This window comes from Monocercomonoides exilis, assembly GCF_001643675.1.
Source record: "Monocercomonoides exilis strain PA203 chromosome Unknown scaffold36-1065637, whole genome shotgun sequence".
Classification (NCBI taxonomy): Eukaryota; Preaxostyla; order Oxymonadida; family Polymastigidae; genus Monocercomonoides; species Monocercomonoides exilis.
In genome coordinates this window covers 287,419-304,332 of record NW_027150581.1, presented here as the reverse complement: position 1 = coordinate 304,332, position 16,914 = coordinate 287,419, and the positions used below count along the sequence as shown (strand labels likewise).

The following is a 16,914-nucleotide window of genomic DNA, read 5'->3' as shown; positions in this document are numbered from 1 at the left end:
GTATTTTCCCCCAAATGAAAAATATTATTTTTTTTTTCACATTCCGATTTTCAGCCAAATACTTATTTTTCAAATAATATTCCATTTTATTTATTTTGAATGAAAAATTTAACGATTTCGAACGATAAGTTTTCCAATTAAAATTGTTTATAGTGAATGAATGAAACAAAAATTTGTTTGTATAAACAGCTTTAGTGATATTGTTTTTTTTTCGATGTTGGAAAAAAAAAATCATCATCATAATAATATTTATTATTATTCATTCTTTTTTATACATTCATTTTTCAAATAGTCATATTCACTAAGATGACTTATGACAAATGAGGATTGTTCAAGGAATTATGAAAGATGATGAGCAGAAAAATAAAGTGATAAACCAACTTTTAATCATTGTTAAAAACAAATCGACAAATATTTGATCCATAAAAAAGAACCTTTCGATTAGTTCAAATAATTGAATTTAGTAATTTTTAAATTCGGTTTTTGAGCGATTTTTTCGACATTTTTTGAAACAATAGAAAATGTTGTGGAAAAATAATGAAATGTTTGCTAATCGCAATTTCATGATTTATTTTTATTCATCTCAAAATAGAATATCTTGCAGCTGTTCAAATTCTGAATATTTTTGAAAAACAAAAGATGAAATAGTTCATACTCCCATATTATATTATTATTTGGTTAAGATTTTTATTGTTTTTGTATTTTCTTTTTAAAAGCAAACGGAAAGACATTATTCTTTTATTGATTTATTGTAATTTATGCTTGCAAAGTTTGAATAATAAATTGATTGCCATTTTCAAAAAATTCCTTGAATTATTTTTAGATCTGCAATTATTCGTCCTGCAGGTGCACAGACACCAATACAGCCCCGAGCAAGATCTGCAATAAGATCAGGAAGAAATCGAGAGTTCGAGAAAAATAGTGATTCAGCGTACATTACAGAAAAAATTGCAACTCGTTCTGAACGGAAGATACCTTCAATTATTCCTCAAAATTCTGGTTCATATGGAAGAACAACAGCCGACCGTTCAAAAAATTTAATAGTTGAACACCGTGCTTCTTCTACGACTCGGGTTCAAACACCGTCACGATTGCAAACGCCAAGCTATTCATCGTCAAGATCATCTTCAAGGCCAAAATCATCATCAAAAAATATTTCATCTTCCAGAATACTACAACAACCACAAGGACTTTCAAAACCAAAATCTTACATGGAAAGTTCAGCAATTGAAGAAAGAAATGAAAAGAATACAACTAAACCAATTCTTGCTGGAAACTCAAAAACAACTCTCACTTCATCAACCACTTTTCCAATAAAAGAGCAAAATTCATTCAACAATATCCGAGAAGATTCAAATAAACGTTTTGAATCAGTTTATTCATCTTCATTTCCGAATCCTTCTGGTGATACTTACTCAAAAACAGACTCAACATATTCTAACTCTGGATATAAGCCATCCTCACCTGTTTCACACGCAGCTGGTCTGCAGTCTCAGGCATCAAGCATACAAACAACTCCTTCATACTCAACATTCCCTTCATCGTTCTTAAGGCCATCACCTTCAACCGACCAGAAGTCAAACATGTCATTTCGCTCTGATTCAACCAGCGATTCAGAGAGAGGCAGATCCACAGCATACACCAATCAATATGAGCGCTCATTCACTCATCAGATGTACCCGATGACATCACTGGGCGTTGAGATGTCTCGTATGACGGCAAGCAAACAGCCACTGTCACAGGCTCAATCACACTCACAAACATCAGCATTATATCCATCATCATCATCATCATCTTCTTCTTCTTCTCCTTATTCTTCCTCTTCCTCTTCTTCTTCTTTCCTCAATCCATCTTCAGAATACAGTCGCAGTGGATATTCATCTCTTGCTTCGCCTTCTGCCAATCTCTCTTCCTCTTCCATTTCATCTTTTTCTCAGTCAAAATCGCCATATTCCTCATCTTCTTATTCTGTTCAGTCAACAACAAGTCCTGTTTCTCCATCATATTCCACTTCATCTTCATCATCAACAGCATCATCAACAGCATCATCATCCTCTTCGTTTCCTGCATCTTTTCTTTCTCCTTCTCCTTATTCCTCTTCAAACCCTTCTGCTTCGCTATCTTCTTCATTTCGTTCTCCAAACACTTCATCCATTTCTTCTTCTTCTTCTTCTTCTTCTTCTTCTTCTTCCTCTTCTTCCTCTTCCTCTTCTTATTCAAATCCCTCTGTGAAATTCTCAAGCGACACATCTCGTTTTTACGGTGGCATTTCAGACACATCTCTTCCTCCTTCATATTTGACCTCCTCTTTCGCCTCTTCGCCTCAGGCCTCAAGAATCACCCAAACAGCGTCAACACACGCACCTCCTGAGCGAAACACGCTCGATCCATATTCTTCTTCTTCTTCTTCTTCTTTCTCTTCTTCCTCTTCCTCTTCCTCTTCCTTATCCTCCTCTTCCCGAGCCTACCCCCGCGCCAATCCACAACCCTCATCCTCCTCCTCTTCATCCGAATACTCAACCAGCAAGCCCGTCTCCCTCCTTCCCCCTTCTTACTCCTCCACACACAGCCCCATCAGCTCCACCAGCTCCTTCGCCAGCCCCGCCGGCCCCACATCGATGCTTCCTCTCCATTCGATTCGCCAGTCGTCTCCTCATCTCTTCTTCAGCAGCCCAAACAGCGGTATCCCAAATGTCGGCAACACATGCTACCTCAACAGCTGCATCCAGGGCATTTCCTACTGCGCCTTGCTGGCTGAGCCGCTCCTGCAGCGCTACCGCTCCATGCGCTCGGCCGTGCCGGTGCGGTCGAAGTGGCGCGCATCCAAGGCGAAGACGAAGGAGTACAGCACTCTGCTTGCCCTGGCTGATGCCGCGTATGAGGAGATCAGCAGCGTGCGGGAAGGGAGGGGGACGGTCAGCTACAGCACTGCCAGCGCTACGCTGAGCGCGCTGGGCAGAGTGAACGACAGGTTTGTGGGGTACGGGCAGCAGGACTCGCACGAGGCGCTGGTAACGATTTTGGATGCGTTTCACGAGGCCACACAGCAGCAGGACAGACAGGAGAAGCACCCGACAGAGCATCCGGGTGCTTCTTCTTCTACTTCTCCGGATGGGTTCAGAAGAAGAGGAAGATTTAGTGCGCCGGATGAGAATGGAAGTGAGTCAGACAGCAGCGATGGAGAGAGAGACAAAGAGGATGATTATTATAACAACAAAGGCAATGAAGACGATGAGGAAGAAAGTGAAGGCGAACTCAGTTTTTCCCGCAGAAGGCTGAAGAGATCAGCCACTGCACTGTCGGCGTCTGTGCGCTCGCTGCACCATATGCAGAGCGATGATGCGTGGAGCGAATATGTCGAGACGGCGCGGAGTGTGGTGAGCGACAGCGTGATGGGGCTGGTAGCCACGGGTGTTTTCTGCCTCGGCTGCCACGAGCTGCGCCTCACCCACCACCCGTTCTCTGTGCTCTCCCTCAATTTCCCTGAGCAGTCTGGCACTTCTTCCAGGACGTCGTTTATGTCGTACTCTTATTCGTATGCATCACACACTGTGTTTGACTGCCTGCAGAACTTCAGCACAATCAACGATGTCTCGGGTGTTCACTGCGATAAGTGCAAGTGCAATCAGAAGGCAAAACATTTTCTGTTTGTGTCGCACTGGCCGCCTGTGTTGATATTACGTATGTATTTTATTTTGAATTAATTTATTAATATTTATTTATTAATTTTTTTTTTTTAAAATAAACGTCAAATTAAATATGTTCCTTTCCAGATTTCAATCGTTTTATTCCTGGAGCCTATTTCTTCAGGAAGGATTCATCAACTCTTGTAATCCCTCAAACTATTTCCCCTTCAGATCTTGCTGAAATTAGAAACAATCATAAGTTTTCCTCTTACACAACATTTCCTCTTCCAAGAAACGAATACATTCTGACTGCAGCTGTTAATCACTCTGGATCAATGGCTGGAGGTCACTACACTTGGTATTTCATTTATTATTAAAACTTATTTTTTTTAGTGTCATTTTTTCAATTTTGTTTATTTCATTATTTTTACTCTATTTGTTTTTAGCACTGCAAGAACAGAGGATGATAGATGGAGAAATCACAGCGACTCCATGACTTCTTCATCTTCAATACCCTCCCGGTCAAGTGAAGCATATCTTCTTATGTATTCTATGAAGCTTTAATATTTTCATATCACTTTTTTTCAAATTTCCATTGTAAATCATTGCTTATTTTAAATTTTTTATTATCACTCAAAAATATATTTGGCACATTTTCTTTTAACGGATATTTGCATTATTTTTAATTGTGACAGCCGGTAATAAGGTACCTACAGCTACTATTTGGCTGCGGCACTGTCAAGACTGCCCGCACACTTTGTACGGTTTTCTGACTCCAGTTAAAAAATGTTGACGAAAAAGAGGCTCGCATTCTCTTAATCCTCGACCGTCAGGAGTGTAATTAGTTTACAAAGAATTTATTTTTCTTTGGCTTATTTATCCTATTTCAAAAGTAAACAAACAATGGTTCAACCCACAGTATGGAATGGAAGTTGTCTCACAAAAAGTCCTTGTTTGCTGTGATGTGAGAGGGAGATGGAGGCAACTATACGAAAAAATAGATGAGATACAACTTAAAAAAGGAAAATTTGATATGTTGCTTTCGATTGGAGCTTTCTTTCCGATTGATGACAACAGTGAAACATTTCAAGAAATCCAAGACTATCTGCAAGGAAAAAGATTCGGTAATAAGCTTTTGTTCAATACTTTAATATTTTATATTTGACATTATTTTTCTTTTTATTTCATATTCTTTTAATACTCTCTTCTTTTTAAAAATTGAAACTTTTTAAATAATTCTTTTTTCAGCATCAATTCCAACATATTTTCTTGGATACCCAGATAAGGGTACCGAACTTATAAAAAACATTGGTGACAAGGGAGAAATCTGCAGAAACATTTATTATTTAGGAAAAGGAGGTCGAAAAACGATTCATTCACTTGATATTGTTTATGTTTCTGGTATTTATTGCGGGTCCGCAAAGGAATTAACAAGAACTTCTCAATATTCAACTAGCTATTCAACCACTACATGTCAAAATGTTTGTTCACTTCGCAGCGAAAATGAAAAATGTGATATTATTTTATCAAATGAAATCCCATCCTGGTTCGACAACCAATTACAACCTTCTGCAATCCCTTCTCCTCTAATGCAAATTGCACCATCTGATGGATCTAGACTTTTGTGTTCCTCATTTTCGCCAAGGTACGTATTATCTCGCGGAAAAGATATATTTTATGAAAGGGCTCCGTTTGAAACACCAAGCGGGCACGCATGCCGATTGATAGTAATGCCTGCATTTGGAACTACAGAAAAACGTGACTTTTATGCAGCAGCCATTAAACCTATCATTGCTATGGATTCAGAAGCATTGAGAACAAAGCCAGCTGGAACAACGCTTTCTCCATTTGACCCAAAGTTGAATGCTCACTGGAGACAAGCAGCAAGGCGAAGGAGAGAAAATGAAAGAGAAGGCAAAAAGAGCAACGATGCGAATGCAGATGCAGATGATGATGATTTCATCAACGAACTACAAAGAGACGGAGAGCTGGCATTCGGCACAAACACACGCACACCAATGAATCAGATGGATGGCAGTGCAATGAAAGACAACGGAGGGCTTCTTCCAACACCTGTTGAGGACTCGATGAAGCTCGCGTTCTTATCTGCAGCAGACGAAGCACAGCTCAGACGCGGAGCATACAACAGAGGAGGAGGAGGCAGAGGAAGAGGTGGAAGAGGAAGAGGAGATGGAAGGTGGAATGCACGAGATGCCCAGGAGATGCGAAGGGACGACAGGAACCGCGGCTGCTGGTTCTGCTTGGGGAACGAGGCTGTTGAGGCGCACTTGATTGTGTGGATAGGGCAGAATATTTACATTGCCATTCCGAAAGGTCCGTTGTGTGCGGGGCATGCGCTGCTGATTCCTGTGGAGCATGTTGTGGAGCCGCTGCCTACAGAAACGAGAGGAGAGGCAACAGTGTTTGAGAAGTGTGTGGCAGAATGGTATCGAAATGGGATGAGGCCGAAGCAGGAAGAGGAGAAAAAAGAAGAGAAAGAAGAGAAAGAAGAGAAAAAAGAAGAAGAGCACAAAGAAGAAGAGAAAGAGAAAGAAGCGAAACCACTTCAAACAGAAGAAACAGAGCCAACAAATCCAGCAGATGTGTATGTGCCAGTTGTGATTGAGAAGAAGCTGAACTTGAAAGCAGCGCAACATGCGACGATTGAAGTGATTCCGATCAAAGAGAGCGTTCAGGAGGCAGTTGTGAATGAGGTGCTGCGGAGAGGGCGGATGGACAGAATCAAATTTGAAGATGTGGATCCAGAAAAGCCAATCGAAAAGGTGTGATTGCTGATGATGTGCATTGGAATGATATGAAATGGAATGAAATTGAATGGAATGGAAGAAGCAAACATGCAATTAAGTCTAATTGTTTTTTGCATGAAAATCAAAAAATATTTTTTCTATTCTTATTTTTTAAACCTCCGTTCTTAAATATTGATTTCTTTATCTTTTATTTGGATTTATATTCCCCTCTTTTTTAGCTTTGTGGTGATCAGTCATTCTTTTCAATTAAAGTCGGAAACAAACGCTTGCTCTACAGATTAGAAGCAGATGAAAGATTTCCCATACAACTTGGAAGGTTTGTTATCAACATCGTTTTTCGAGTTCTTTTTATTTCGAAAAATAATACTTTAAATTTCTGAATTGCACGCTCAATTTTATTTTTTTATTTTATTTTTTTTTCTTCTTAACTTTTTCATCTTTGATTCAATTTAACATTTTTTCCACATTCATTTAAATTTTCCACTTTTTTTTTTTTCTTCTTCATTATTCAAATTGATATCATTGTCATAATTTTTTCTCTATCTCCTTTTTTTTAAACCTCCTTCTCATTTCCTTTTCAGAGAGAGTGTTGCCACAGTTCTTGGGTGTCCTGATCGAAGTGATTGGAGACGATGTGTCAGCTCAAAAGAAGACGAAACAGCACAAACAGCACAATTTGCTGCTTCTTTCAACACTTTCATTCCGCAGGAGTTTATGGCACAAGAATGAGTGGATGAAGAAAGGGAAAGAAGAAAGAAGAAAGAAGAAATAAAAAAGAAGATAAATGGAAGAAGAAAAGAAGAAGATAGAACGAACTCAATGAAAAATGAGCTGATGCAAAAATCTGCTTACACATTGGAGAATCTTTTGTTATCTTGTAAAAAAAAAGAAAAGAAAAGAAAGCAAATGAGATGGAGAAGTGAACATATAAAACAAAATATTTATTCCCAATTTTGAAAAATTGGATTTGTTGCTATTTTTCTTTTTAACAAAACACTTTTTAAAAATACGAAGCAAAACAAAATGAAACAAAAAATGCATAAACACAGCATGTTACATATTATTTCTGGCTATTTTCTTTTCTTTTCTTTTCTTTTCTTTTGAAGCAGTCTCACATTAAACAGAAGAGCACAAGCATCTTTCTTCAACTCTTCATCATTAGTTTTGACATTCAATTTCATTGTTTCAAAAAAGAAAAAGAAAAGAAAAGAAACCCCAACAAAGAATCTCTAACTCTTTCACCTTCCACATCCTTTTCAAGTCGTCTGCACATTCACTCCCTCCGCCATCACTGTGCTGTTATTCATCACCCACTTCGAATACGATCCATTCGAGTGCTGCGAAGAGGCAGACTCCGGCCTCCTCAGCCACGCTGAATTAGCCATGTCCACAGGCCCCTCCAGCATAGACGGGTCGATCTGAGCAGAAGACAAATGAGGCTCTGCCCCCATCTGCATCAGCCTTGTCGATGCAGACTCGGCCACATCCAGCAACCTCCTGGCTGCTCCTCCATTGGGTATTTGACTCATACTGCTTTGACTTCTACTGCTTCCCCCTCCTTTTCTTCCATCCATTTCTTGCTTCCATGTGCTGTTCTTGCTTCTTGTTTCAAACACAGACGTCGTCGCTGAAAGAGCCGACGGGCTCGGAGATCGAACCTTCGCACCAGCTCCCTGCGCAGAATTATATCCCCTTTGTGCCATTGTGCTAGAATACGCAACAAATCCAGTCGGATAATCGTCAGAAGAAGCAAAACGTGGCCGGGAAGAGGTGGAAATGCTGTGTCTTAGAGGGTTATCAAGGCGGGCGTCGCTGTTTTTCTTGAGTTGTGCTTCAAATGAGTATGAGCCGCTCTGCCGGGAGACAGAAAGAGGGGTGTCGAGAAGAGCAGGAAGGAGAGATTGATGAGAAGAAGAAGAAGAAGAAGAAGAAGAAGAAGGAGAAGAGAGGGAGGAAGAAGAAGAAGAAGAGGAGGAGTGGTTTTGTGAATGAGAAGAAGAAGAAGAAGAAGTTGCTTTTGATCCATCATTTGTATTTGATTGTAATATTCCTTTTCCTTTCTGTTGTTGTCGTTGTTGTTGTTGAAGTTGCTGTTGACCGTCATTGCCTGAAAAGAGAGTGTCAAAAGAAGGGGTGAGTGTGTTCTGAGTGGTCAGATGCTGCGGCTGCAGACGCTTCAGCTGAGCAGCAGCACGCGCCTCTGCAATGGCTGAGGGGTCAATTGAAGAAGAAGTTGACGAGGAAGAGGAAGAATTGGAAGAAGAAGAAGAAGATGATGATGATGACGATGATGATATTCCTTTCCCACCACCTCCTCCAGCCATTGCTCTTCCCCTCACATTCGTCTGAGGCGACTTCGAATGCACCAGAATCGGCTGAGGCGACGAGACAATTCTTTGTGGCTGCACCACAACTCCAACCGAAGACAAACGAAGAGAAGGATTTTGAGGTGTATTTTGCGAAGAGGAATGAGAAGAGGAATGAGAAGAAGACTGAGAAGAAGGTTGAGAAGTTGATTGAAGGAAAGAGGAAGTGAAGGCAGCTACACCTCGTCGTTGGGAAGTGCTTGGGGTGATGCTGAGGGAGGAAGAGGAAGGAGTGAGGGTGAAGGTGACAGAGGAAGAGGAAGGGTTGTGGGGGAGATGGTGAGATGAAGGTTCTAATGATGATGTGGAAGAAGAAGAGGAAGAAGAGGAAGAAGAAGAAGAAATCAAAGAAGTCTGTAAGTTTGCTGTTGAAGAATAAGAAGAAGGAACAGAAGAAGGGATTGTGTGAAGTGTGTGAAGTGTGGGCGAATGTGTTGATGAACGAAGTGAATGCAATGATGACAGAGAAGATGAGGATGGAATAAAAGAAGAAGAAGAAGAAGAAGAGGAAGAGGAAGAGGAAGAAGAAGATGATGATGAAGGCAATGCTGTTTCCTGTGTTAGTGAATGCAAACTTCTCACAGAATTATTGCTGGATAATGAGACCATTGTGCGTGGTGATGAATACGAAGATGAGACAGCAGAAGAATAAGGAGAAGAAGAAGAAGTAGAAGAAGAAGAAGAAGAATTCCCTCCCTGAATCATCTGCTCCATCTGCAGCACAGATGAAACTGAGCTTCTTCTTCTGTGTGAATGTGAAGATAAACAACCAGCACTCAACATTTCCTGTGAAGAAGAAGAAGAGGAAGAAGAAGAAGAAGCAGAAAGCGAGTGTATTTCTGTGGGCAGCTCAGCAAACGACCGCAGCTGCTGAGACAAGCTGTTGCTTCTTGCTCTTCCAGAAGAGGAGGAGAGTGGCTGTGAAGGATGAGGCAAGATGGGAGTGGAAGGAGGCGTCGTGTTGAATGAAAGCGCATCCATCTGCGCAAACACATCGGCAGATGAATCCAAACTGTGTATGTTCGAATAGTTTCGGTTGTTTTCTGTTCTTTCTCTTTCTCCTTCTCCTCTTTCTCCCTCTCTTCTTTGCGGGGTTCTTCCACGTGACATCGGAGACTGCTGCACATTCGGAGTCACACTTCTGCTCTGTGAACGGCTATACGACTGACTAACACTCAAACTTCTGCTTCTGCTTCGACTTCGACTTCTACTTTGTGTTCTGCTTTGATTTCTGCTTGCTGTCTGCTGCCGCTTCTCATACACCACCACCGCCGGCTCTGTGTAATCTGCCCCGTATGCCATCTTCATCTGCTCGTCAAAGAACTTCGTCCTCTTCTCCCTTTCTTCGATTTCTCGGTCAAATTCTTTCTTTTGCTGGCTCACAGTCGCTTGCAGAAGCTGGTTGCTTTCTGTTTGGTGAGCCAGTTCAGTTCTGAGCGCGTGGATGGTCTTGCAGAGCTCAGCTGTGAATAAAGAGAGGGTGACTGAGGTGTTAAAGAGGGAGGTGATGGAGGGGAGTTCAGAAAGAGATTGGGAGGAGAAGGAAGAAGAAGAGGAAGAAGAGGAAGAAGAGGAGGAGGAAGAGGAAGAAGAGGAAGATAAAGGAGAAGAGGAAGAAGGAGAAGAATAGGAGAAGGAAGAAGAAGGGGATGTGGCGAAGACGGAAGGTGTGGGAGGAAGAGACGAAATCACTACAGAATCAAGAGGAGAAGGAGAAAATGAAGAAGAAGGTACAGAAACAGAAGAGGAGGAAGAACCAAAAAAGGAAGAAGAAGAAGAAGAAGGATGCAGCGATGCCACCACCATCTCCAGAAATGGATTGTCATTCGAAAGAGGAAGGGTGATGGTTGGATGGAGCAAAATAGCTGCTGAGCTTTGTGCATTGGAAGAACCTGAAGCATTTGAAATATTATTCGTCAATGTCATTGGAGCAGAGGGCTTTTTAACATCTTCAATGAGTTTGCTCTGCTGGCTGGTTGGTGAGCGAGGAAATGGAAGAGGAGATGTGAGTGGACGAGAGGGGTCATTCTCATCTGGAACAGATTCGTCTTCAGCAATGGATTTGTTTGCTTCATCAGTTGCAATTTCTTCTCTTTTGGGGCTTTCTTTGTTTTCATTTTCATTTCTATTTAATATGTTCAATTTATCCGTATTCTTTATTTCCTTCTCCTCTTCCTTCTTCTCCTTCTCCTTCCCTTCTCCTTCTCTTCCCCCTTCTTCTTCTCCCAGCCCCGCCCTCTTCTCGTCCTCCTCTGCCATCCTCGCCAGCATCGCCTGCATTGCCTGCCCCATCGCCTCCTTGCCAAACATCGTCTTAGCCTGCGCCGGCGACGTTGGCACCTCAATCAGCATTGCCTGTGACACTCTTGCCTTGTGGCTGAGCTTCATCTTCTTCTGCCGCTCAATCGCCTTCTTCCTCTGCCTCTCCCTCGTCTTTTGCCTTTCTGCCTCTTCCCCCGCGGCGGGGCTGAACGGATCATACGCCACAATCAGCTCACTCAGCGCACACTGCATCTTCCACTTCAGCATCGCCACTTCTTCCTCTCTCATCTTCTGCGCCTCTTCCATCGCCTTCTCTTGTTTCTCCCTCTCTCTCAGCAGAGCCTTTTGCTTCTCAATTTCCTTCTGCCTCAGCCACTCTTTCTCCCTCTCTTTCTCCTTCTCCAGTTCTTTTTTCAGCTTTTCTTCTCTTTCCTTCGCCAGCTCTTTCTCTTTCTTCAGCTCCATTTCTGTCTTCTTCCGAATGCTTTCTTCATCCTCTTTGCTCTTCTTCATGTTCTCCTCTTTCTTCTTCTTCTTCGCCTGCTGCTTCTTCTTCTTCTCGTCCTCTTCTTCCTCTGCTGCTGATGCTGCTGATGCTGTTTTCCCTTTCTTTGCAGAAGAAGAAGAAGAAGAAGAAGATGATGATGATGATGATGAAGTTGTATGTGATGCATGGCTGAATAGAACCATTGGCTTAGACATCGATAGAGAAACAGATGAATGTGTTTCTTGTGTAGAAGAATAAGAAGAAGGTGATGATGATGAGTTATGCAGAGATGGAAGAGAAGAAGTAGAGGTGTAGACTGAAGGATTCATTGGAGAAGAAGAAGAAAGAGAGGAGGAGGAGGAAGAAGAAGAAACTGAAGAAGAAGAAGAAGTTGAATATAATGAAGAATCAGGCAGTTTCTGATAAGAATCCGCAATCGATGGAGATTTCACCATTCCTCCTTCTTGTTGCGTCTGCCTCCCACTCATTGCTTGTGATCTTGTTGTGTTCTGAACAGAAAAATCACTTTGCTCTTTTATTCTACCATCTTCCATTGAAATTGCATCATTCTTCTCTTTTCCTTCTTTTCCTTCTTTTCCCTCTATTTTATTCGTTTTCTCCTTCTTCTCTTTCTCTTCCACTTCTCCCTTCAGCTTCTCCACCTCCTCCTTCAAACACTCTGCCTCTTTGCTCTTCTTCTTCACCACTTCTGATGCCCTCTCAAACTCTTCATTGAATCTCTTCTTTGCCTCCTCCAGTTCTTTCTCTTGTTCCTCCACTTTCCTTCGAAGCTTCATCTTTTCTCTTTCAATTTCTGTTCGCGTTTTTTCTGCTGTTTCTTCCCAAATTTTGTGCGCTTCTTCAATTTTCTGGTTGATAATATCGTTCATTCGCTGATCCACTTCAAATTCCTTCTTATTCTCTCCTTTTTCTCCATTTCTTTGTTTATCTCCATCCTTTCCCGTATCATTTTTACAGCTTTCATCTTCTTTCCTCCCATTTTGCTCTGTTCCCATTGTTTTTAGCAAGCTTGTCTGTTTTTCGAGTTCCTCCTTCGCATTCATCAACTCTTCAATCTTCTCCCTCTGCCTTCTTTCTTCCTCTCTTTGAATCTCCATCTCCCTTCTCATTCTTCTTCCTTCTTCTTCTGCTTCTTCTTTCTGCCTCTGAAGTCTTTCCTGTTGCTGCCTCAGCTCTTTCCCCAACTTCAATGGAACCAGCTGCTCCACACTCATCAGCACATTCTGTGCTTCCAATGACAACCCTGTTTCTTCCTCTGCTTTTTCTCTTTCTCTTTCTCCTTCTCTTTCTCCAAGATACAATGATCTTTCAATTGCAGATACGTTTTGCCCTTCTTCTCCTTCTCCTTCTCCTCCTTCTCTTTCTCCTCCTTCTTTCTCATTCATATCCCCATTTTGTGTCCCATCCATTTCTTCTCCTTCTCCCATCCCTTCATTCTGCCTCCCAAGCTCAGTTGCCTGTGAAGAAGACTGCGACAAAGAAGAAACCGCTCCATTCATTCCATTCCCTTGTAATTTTGGACCTCCTCCTCCTCTTCCTCTTTCTCCTCCTCTTTCTCCACCTCCTCTTTCTCCTCCCTCTTGTTTTCTCTTCACCAGCGTCACCCGCTTCATCTGCTGCCCCGTTTGCCCAGAAACCAACGGAGAATTCCGCTTCGAGCCTCGTTCCGGCCCAGTTATCGAGTTTCTCCGTGGCTGCTTCCCTTTCTCTCCTCTTTCTCCTCTTTCTCCCCTCTCCCCCTGCCAGTACATCGGCACATACGAGCCAGGAGAAGATGGCGTAGACACAGACACAAGCGAGGCAGAAGGTGTAGCGCCAGAAGGGGTGCGGGTAAAGGGGGACAACGGAGTGTTGCTGGAGTAATGAGAGGCGTGTGATGCGCGAGAAGTCGGAGATTGAGGGCTTGTTCGAGCAGTGGAGGCATTCGACCCGCGGCTGGTGGCTGACTTGAGCGGGTCGTGCGTCGTCGCTGCTTTGATCAGCACATCCAGAAGTCTCTTGTTCTTCTTCGCCTCCTGCTGCGTGGTGAATATCATCATCTTTAACTCTCCAATCTCCTCTTCTTTCTTTACAAGCTCCTGTTCTCTTTTGATGATGGCTGACTGTGCTATCTTGAGCGCATTCGACATGTCAGCCACAATCGCATCGTGCGCATCCACCAAATCCGTCGGCACAAGCGCGGCACTTGCCCCGGCCCCAATCTTCGACCCGCTCATAAACGCCGACGCCTCCTGCGATAGACTCATTCCTTCCTCTTTCCCTCCTCCTCCTCCTCCTCCTTCCACACCTCCTTTCTCCTTCGTTGAATGCGATGCTGCGTTGATCATCGACTGCCGGAACAGCTCAAACTCTCTGTACTTCTTCTCTCTCGCGTCCTTCGTCTCCTTCGTCATCACCCTCCACCTCCCAAACGCCACCCGCAGCCGCATCGCCTCGTTCCTCCGCTTCAGAAACTCACTGCAAATCTCCGTTGTCCTCCTCTCGGCAAAGCGGATGAACACAAACCGCTGCCAGCGCCGGAAGTACAGCGACGGCAGCGCATTCGTTGTCTCCAGCCACGCCTCCACAGCCTTCTCTCTGATCGCATGCTGGTGCTTCACCTGCACCCGCAGTGCCTTCCACACCCTCTGCACAAGCGCTGCCTCTTTCTGCGCCTTCATCTTCTGCACCTGCTGCCGCGGGTGCGCATACTCCCGCCACAGCAGGAAAATTCGCTTCTCCTCCGCCAGGTGTCGCCTGTACTGCGCCACCCGCGCGTTCTTCCGGATGCCAAAGCGCCTCAAGTCCTTCGCCTTCGCCTCCTGCACAATCGTGCGGAAGCGGTGGAAGTACACCATCATCGCCCACGAGGCATACCGCCTCTCTGCTTTCTCCGCCAGCTCCTTCGCACTGCGGCGCATCGACAGGTACTCCAGCCAGCGCGCAAACGTCTTCTTCACCAGTCTGTGATCATACGCTGCGGCACACTCCACTGCCATCTCTCGCAGCACCTCCTTCTTCACCATCGCTTCGGTGATGAACCCCATCGCGGATATGTTTCCCTTCTCAATCTCTGCCTCCATCAGCCGCGTCCGCGCTGCGGCCATCTTCTGCCGGCGCTGCTCTCTCACTCGCCGCATCGAAAACTCGCCGAAGGAGATCTGCTTCCACTCACGAAAGCACATCTTCACCAGCAGCGCCTGGTGCTTCTTCGTCAGAATGCGCTTCTTTTCGGTGTGGTTCGTCGCATCGCTCTTCTTCTTCTCCACATACACACGCCACTGCCGCAGCATCGCTGCCGCGCTTCTTCTCAGTGATCGGTCCTGATAGTCCTTCACATCTGCAAAATAGAGCGCTCTTTCCTTCGCCCACACTGTAATCACCGTCTCGAAATCTCGCAGCTCCCTCTTCCGCCACCGGTCCACTGCCCGCATTGCCTCCCCGTAGTTCTGCCGGAGTGTGCGCGAGCGCCACGCCAGCTGAATTTTCGTGGCTGCTTGGAACTCAGTCAGCTGCTTCTCACTCATAAACAGCCGCTCCAGCTGCCCCAGACGCTCGGCGGTGCCTCTGATGGCGACCTGCCTTTTGGTCTCGTTGTACTTCACGTTCCGCTCCGACAGCGCCTGCAGCAGCCTTTCCACACGCTGCAGGCGAGTGCCGTATGAGACAATGCGCTCCGGGTCAGATGCTTCGAGCGCATGCACCATCGCTGTTGTGGCTGGCGCACCAACTTGATTCTGATGAATGTTGCTCCAATCAGCATCCGCGTTCGCTTTCATGGTGTCGCTGTTGGATTCTGCACTTCCTTTGGCTTTTGCAGATTTTCTGGTCAGAGACGCTGATAGCATGGAAGCAGCCGGAGATGACAGTGGTGATTGAATCATCGTTGTATCCTGAAATTGAGTAAATGGCGTTGAAATAGGAGAAGGCGAAGGAACTGATCTTGCCATCCCCGGATGACTTTGGATAAACTCTGAACGTATTGATTTGGAATACTGAGTTGACATTGGGTTTGTTGATGAAGACCAAGATGGACGACTATCTGCGAAAGGCGTATGTTGAGGTGCAGGCGATAAAGATGATGTTGTAATTCGTGTAGGTTGAGGAGTTAAAAATGCTGGTACGTTTTGAGGCGAAGAAGGTATTTGCTTTGCCGGTGATGAAGCTCGATTTGAACCATGATGATAAAGTTCTTTGGCAAGTTTGTTGCCAGCGAAATATGCAAGCTGAGATTTTGTGAATGTGAGCTTTTTTGGTTCTGCAGTTTGATCCAATGATTCCTACAAAAAAAGAGAATCATGAAAATTTGCGGGAAAATCGTACAATAAGTTTTAACTACCTTTTTTGGATGTTTATTTAATTTGGAATTTTTACCTTTAGTAGAGGTTGCAGTAGGATATGATAATGATGGACTTGGCGGAAGGGTTCTTCCTGCATTTATGTCATAATTTATATCAATTAAAAAGTCATAAATTTAACCAAATTATTAAAAACTTAAAAAAAACCGAATCTTCCTTGTCCAGACGCTCTCAGTTGACTTACTTGCTCAACAGTTTTCCCAGTTTTACCAATAAAAGAATAGTCAAGTTCATCTTGTCCACTCATCAATATTTCAACTGAAAAACAATAAACAAAATAAAAAAGTTAACAGAAAATATAAAAGTTTAGGATAGATCAAAATGAAATGAATAGTTTTTTAAAAAAAGTCACAGATAAGAAAATATTATTTCAAGACGGTATTTCATAAGCTGCTTTTTTATGTTCCCTTCTTTTATTTTTCTTTTCTTTATGCTTCCTTTTTGATTTACTAATTTTATATTCGCAAGTTTCGGCCGCACAAAGCATGCTCGTTGCATCGGCAGTGCTTATTGATTTTGGTAATACAGAATGAATTTCAGAAATGTCATCTTGAATTGAAGATTGTTCATCTGGGCCAACAGTTGGATAATAAAATGTTCCATATTCGCCTTGATGTTCTTCATATTGAATATTTTCAGGATTAAGAAGCAAATCTCGAGTGAACAATTTTTGAAGTTTTGCAACTTCTTTTTTGTGTTTTCTCCACGAACAGCACGATCCAATTACACATCCAAAGAAGAAAAGCAATATTATGACGAGAGAGACGAGTATCAAAACAAGAAGAAGAAAGTTAAAAGATGACATTGACATCTGACGGTAATATACATGCTTTAACGAACAATATTGGTCAGGAGAATGGCTGCCCATCAAATCACCTGTTAAAAACATAAAACAATTATTTTTCAAAAGATTTATTGAAGGAAAAACATAATGAACATGCCTGGAATGCAACCTCTTGTGAAACTTTGATTTTCCATTTTGATGTATGAACAATATATGCAGCCAGTCTTTCTTACACACAACAATTTGTCATTAATATCACAACA

General features: G+C 43.2%; 2 protein-coding genes across 2 annotated transcripts; one reads left to right on the top strand and one right to left on the bottom strand.

Moving 5' to 3' along the window:
- Positions 1–758: 758 nt before the first annotated feature.
- On the top strand, positions 759–7,457 carry MONOS_8496 (uncharacterized protein; the record flags this gene model as incomplete). Its single annotated transcript, XM_067878912.1, has 9 exons — positions 759–769; positions 824–3,681; positions 3,774–3,984; positions 4,073–4,171; positions 4,333–4,385; positions 4,520–4,750; positions 4,875–6,409; positions 6,613–6,710; positions 6,976–7,457. 9 exons carry the CDS (start codon positions 759–761, stop codon positions 7,121–7,123), a joined length of 5,244 nt encoding a protein of 1,747 aa, XP_067723627.1. The 3' UTR covers positions 7,124–7,457.
- On the bottom strand, positions 7,240–16,114 carry MONOS_8497 (uncharacterized protein; the record flags this gene model as incomplete). Its single annotated transcript, XM_067878913.1, has 3 exons — positions 7,240–15,789; positions 15,849–15,940; positions 16,015–16,114. The coding sequence occupies 3 exons, from the start codon at positions 16,112–16,114 to the stop codon at positions 7,651–7,653; spliced, it is 8,331 nt and encodes a 2,776-aa protein (XP_067723626.1). The 3' UTR covers positions 7,240–7,650.
- Between the last annotated feature and the right edge of the window lie 800 nt (positions 16,115–16,914).